The 5,381-nt window shown below is 36.8% G+C and overlaps 1 protein-coding gene across 2 annotated transcripts; it reads right to left on the reverse strand.

Moving 5' to 3' along the window:
• Positions 1 to 241: 241 nt before the first annotated feature.
• On the reverse strand, positions 242 to 3,519 carry LOC107851597. 2 transcript variants are annotated; one of them, XM_016696673.2, is made up of 5 exons: positions 3,195 to 3,516; positions 2,835 to 2,943; positions 1,936 to 1,998; positions 1,765 to 1,824; positions 243 to 1,035 (listed from the first exon to the last, which is right to left on the reverse strand). In XM_016696673.2, exons 2-5 carry the CDS (start codon positions 2,874 to 2,876, stop codon positions 835 to 837), a joined length of 366 nt encoding a protein of 121 aa, XP_016552159.1. In that variant the 5' UTR covers positions 2,877 to 2,943; positions 3,195 to 3,516; the 3' UTR covers positions 243 to 834. The 2 variants fall into 2 exon arrangements, with proteins under 2 accessions (XP_016552155.1, XP_016552159.1); XM_016696669.2 differs by having other exon boundaries at positions 242 to 1,035; positions 2,835 to 3,519.
• Positions 3,520 to 5,381: the final 1,862 nt, after the last annotated feature.

Below are 5,381 nucleotides of genomic sequence, written 5' to 3' on the forward strand. Positions count from 1 at the left end.
GTAGGAAAGAGTATTTTGTTTGTTATATTGTTATCTGTCCTGAGTCGTGGGTTTATCGGAAATAACCTCTCTACTTCATCTGAGGTAATGGTATAGACTGCGTACATTTTACCCTTCAGACCTCACTTTCTGAAAATACACTAGTTATGTTGCGGTTGAAATTATTGATAATGTAAGAAAAACTAATATAACACCAACTTATTTAGCAACCAAAAGGTAATATACAGTGAATAATGCAAAGAAAATTAGAGCATGTTCTTTAGAAAGTCACAAATACTAACTCTGTTTGGCTGTATAATTCTTTTAGCCTTTTTACAGTCAAATAACAGAACCCCAACTTTTTATTTTTCTTTTAGAGTAAAGCATTTGGTACTCCTGAACTATAACTAAATTTGTTACGACATACTTCAACTTCACGGGGTTCTACTACCACCTGAACTATAACGAAATTTGCTACGATATACTCCAACTTCACGGGGTTCTAACCACCTGAACTAAATTTTAGCGTATTTTTGTCAATCTTTTTAGCTGACGTGGGCCCCATTTCATGTAATAAAGGTGTCATATCAGCACAAAAGGGTGATAAAAATATGCTAAAATTAAGTTCGGAGTAATAGGATCCCTTTAAAGTTGAAGTGTGTCGTAGCAACTTTGGTCATAGTTCGGGGCTGGATGCTCATCTCTTTCTTTTCTCTACATATAAAATACTGTATATCCATGTGTGTTACTGGTTTAATCAACTTTACATTTCCTCTCTGGACTGATCTTGACTGCATATGCTATGGACAATTATCCATCCCGTTGGCAATCCACCGCGTTCTTTTCATAGAGAGTTCAGCTTCTACGCCCTCCTTTCTTCGCAAGGTCAACTTCTACGTGCTTGATTTCATCTTTCAACTCTTGTAAAACAGCATTGCTAGATCGATCTTTGCTCAAGGTCTCGTTATCAGTTAATAGATCAACTAGATGCTTCAAGCACAATACATATTCAGCTTTTACTCCAGGAGCATCATATAGTGACTTCTCAGTTACAAACTGCAAAAGCAACAGAGAATAAACATCACAATAGAGAATAAACATTCATATTAAATTTCGTCTATTAATCGTCGAAATACTTGAGCCGGGGGTCTATCGGAAACAGCCTCCCTACCTCACCTCTGAGTAATGGTATGGACTGCGTACACTTACCCTCCCCAGACCCCACTTGATGGGAATATACTGGGTATGTGGTCTATCAGAAACAGCATCTCTACCTCACGTCTGAGTAGTGGTATGGACTGCGTACATTTATCCTCCCCAGACCCCACTTAGTGGAAATATACTGGGTATGTTGTTGTTGTTGAATCGTCGAAATACTTGATTACAGTTCAAATAGTTGTACATTAGTAAACCAGAAAAGGCGCAGGTCTCTCACCGATGTCTTATTTAGATGTAGGGTGCGTTTGGTATGGAGAGAAGTGTTTTCCATGGAAAATATTTTCCAACAAAATCATCTAAAAACATTTGTACATGATATTCGTCGTTCAATGGAGATTTCGATTAGCGCCAAGGAAAATATATCCAAATATAGAAACAGTTCTTGGGACTTCATATTTGGTGTACTCTAAGCTATCATGAGGTGCAAGAATTCAAGCAACAAGATCATCATAACAAAGTCGAATACAGACCATTAATGATTAAACTAACAGGAAACCTTAAAAAGCACTTGAAACGTTAAATAAAATTGCAAACTTGCTGACCTATATAAACAAAAACTTCTCATACCTCCTTGTATGCAGAAATGCATCCACGAAGAGCGCTCTCAGCCTCAGAGCTATAAGAGTCCTGTTTCAGAAGAAAGTGCAGTTAAAGAACAGTTCCATCATGTTTGAGCTTTGAAATATCGCAGAGAAACAGATGATATTGTCAATTAAAGAAAAGACCATGTAACCTAACCTTTGAATCTTCAAGCTCCAGCTTTTTCATCTCCAGCAATGAAAGAGCATCAAGCGATTGCAACTGCAGGCAAATCAACAATAAAGCTAATTTAAACGTCAGGAGTTTAAGAAAAAATATTTTCAATAAAGGGCGCTAGTGATCAGTCAGTTAAGCTATGTATGCACAACAACTTACTCAAAAGAAACACAAAACATCATTCTGTGTTACGATTCCACGGTTGAGTAATGTCGTCTAAGAGGTCGTCGGGACCTCATGAGTGAAAATATTTAAACGAAATCCACTATATATAGAAGGAAAACCCAAGTAAAACTATTCAGTTGGGCCCTCTAGAATTGAGAATTCGATTAGATAGTGCTTCTAAAGCTTCTTAATTTAACGATTATACTAGGAAGAATTGATTGCTCTTTTTTCGTACACTTTGTTGTTTCCTTTTCTTTCTTACTTTCCTTTGTCGGTTACATTTCTTTTGAGCCGAGGTTCTATCCAGAACCACCTCTCTACCCCGTAAAAATAGAGGTAAAAGTCTGAGTATGTCCTACTCTCCGTGGATGGGGAGACCCCACTTGTGGGGTTAGACTGGATATGATGTTGTACAAACCATATACTTTCAAGGTAGTAGGAACATAATTTGCTAAAACCTGCTTACTACAAGACAGGACCCAACAAGACCGGCTTCTTTGGCCGCTGGTTTAAACTATAGCTGTATGTTACTGTATCCAAATACAGGAGTACCATATATTTATATGCCTATACTTCACGAAAAGAAAAGCAAAAAAGGATCTAACAGTTTTAACATCTTAAACAACTATTGGTTGGATCGCTTAAATAACAGAAGTTAGCAGAGGATAACATTTAGCTGGCTTTCGTTTCATAAACAATCAATAATGGGAACTGACCAGGATAATCAGTGCTGATTGCCTGCTCCTTCCTGTTGTCATAGATTCTCCATAAGACTGTTTATTTCCTTTCTCTTTCACGGAAGGCACCAGGTTTTTCCGAGCCACACTACAATCACCGATTATGAAAAACAATCGACTGAGGAAAGTTGTCATAGTCACCAATATTGATAATGCACTGACTGGTTATGTATAGTTTGAACAATTTCTACTAAGTTCAGATGAGTCAAAAGTACCATAATTGATTAACCTACACAAGCTAAATAGTCCCAGAAGAAAATGAGAAACAATATAAGAGTTCATTCATTACTGATACACGGAACTACTTTTACTTGTTAGACTTGAGGTTCAAAGAGAAACCTGCAATACTGAGAATGGACAAATTTCAAAACCTCATCTTGTAATTGCACAAACAGATGAACCAGGATATATGGAGAAGGAGCAGAAACTGTACTGAAAGAAGATGTAGAGCATATACTTTACGGAAGCATGCCGTGAATGATTATCGCCTTATCGGTGCTGAGTTAATCAGCACTCAGTGGCCAACTCCAGCCAATGTTAAAAACGTGACATTCAGCTACACTTCAAAAGGGAATAAAGAAGATGCAGTACATGGGATACAGCCCTCTTGACACTCATGTGCGTAGTCCAGAGAAAACGACAAGAAAGCCTTTGAAAGAGTAGAATATGCTTTTGTTAGTAGGAACTAGTCTTTAGTGCCTATAACTTTTTAGATAATTGTGCCTCTTCGCAGAGAACCACATTTTAATGTAGATTCTCTAGATAATTGTGCCTCTTTGCAGAGAACCATATTTTAATGTAGATTCTCTACTTTTATATATAACTTGTATACCTACAGATCTACTATTATTATCTTATCAAAAGTATATATAGTGGTCATGCAACTTCACCTGTGTAAGGCTGCTCAAATTTTCGGTTCCAAATCTAGATAAAGAAGGATTGCAGTGAATTGATGGCCAATGTAAAGCTAGTTAATTTTGCTTGGGATTTAAGTGTAGTGTGATCGTACGATGCACTCAATGGAACAGGTATTCCTCCACTTCTATTTAATTTAAGCAAACAATGTGGAGCATCTCAAAAAAAAAAAAAAAAAAGGAAATGGCTGGGCATAATAACGAATTGAATCAAAATATATTTCAAACTGAACTATGAAAAAAACAGATATACGTTTAACTACTACGAAATGATATTAGGCGACAATTGTAAGATGAAAACATAAAAGAAAACCTAAGCTGAGACTAACACATACCTTATTGACTTGCTTAAAAGATCTTTTGCCATATCAATCAGCCCTTACTTGATTAGCATTACTCTTCTTGAGCTTATTGGGGTCGAGCATTTTAACTCTAGCAAGATGTAGCAAATTTGCAGCAATCTATTAATGAAGAAGGAAATAAGGGAAATTACGTAGAATTCATACTAGTAAATCAACAGATAGCATAATCATCCTGAATTGCTTGTGCTTGTATGATGTCGAGGATTTAGAGGGAAAAAACTGAATGTGGTCCTCAGGGAGTAAAGTTCTTCGGGCATCAAGACACCTGCTCCAGAAATTACATCACGTCATGCTTGATCAAAATTTTAAAAGCATCCACCTTATTCAGTAACTAATTAGAGTATATGAGTCACCTCTCTAAAAGCTCTTGAGCTTCTTTCAAGTTTCCTAGGGACTGAAAGGTCAAGGTCAGACGTTCAGCTGCGATTACAGTCTCTAAAGACTTCCAACCAGGGGCAGAGCTACAGCCACCGAAGGGTGGTTAGATGAACACCCTTCGTCGGAAAAAAATTTCAAGTATATACGTTAAATATAGATATTTATGGATATATACATATTGTTGAACACTCTTGATTAGCTAAAGAAGCATAGCCTATTGGTCAAGGGTCTGCAAATTTGCAGCAACAGTCTGGGTTCGATTCCTGGTGGGAGAACCTATGAGAAAAAAGAGAATGGATATAGAGCAACAAGGTCTCAGAATACAGAATCATTTCAGAAGAAAAAAAATAAAGGTCAAAAATTATGCATCCGAGTTCCATGATTTTAGTCCAACTTTGAACACTAGAGGCTTTAAACGGAAAGAAACGCAAACATGAACAGAATACTGGAATCCTATCATTTCTGTTCTGTCTGATCAGCATATGCATCTTCAGACATGAAAACTTGGGGGAAGGTTTGGCATGAGTAAAATTTGAAGTCACAGTTTTACCCTTATGAGTAATTAGATTTGAATATCTCTCTCGGCCATTTCACTAAGATCACGAGTAAATAAATCTGAAAGCATTAGGATATGTTTGCATTCTGATCATGATATTTTACCTAGAAAGCTTAAGCAGCTTTGACATTTTGGTGAAGACTGAAAATTAGTGCTCCACTTGTGCAGTTATGCTTTTCGCTGGAGACACTAACAAAAGATATTGCAACAAGAGTTGTTTGAGTTTCATACTTGAACTATCAGGTGTGCAGGTTTCTTATATGAGGTATGGATTGTTAAAAGTTCTCAAAATAACTGAAAGATGTACCTTTTATGC

The sequence above is a fragment of the Capsicum annuum genome, unplaced genomic scaffold (assembly GCF_002878395.1).
Source record: "Capsicum annuum cultivar UCD-10X-F1 unplaced genomic scaffold, UCD10Xv1.1 ctg80116, whole genome shotgun sequence".
Classification (NCBI taxonomy): Eukaryota; Viridiplantae; Streptophyta; class Magnoliopsida; order Solanales; family Solanaceae; genus Capsicum; species Capsicum annuum.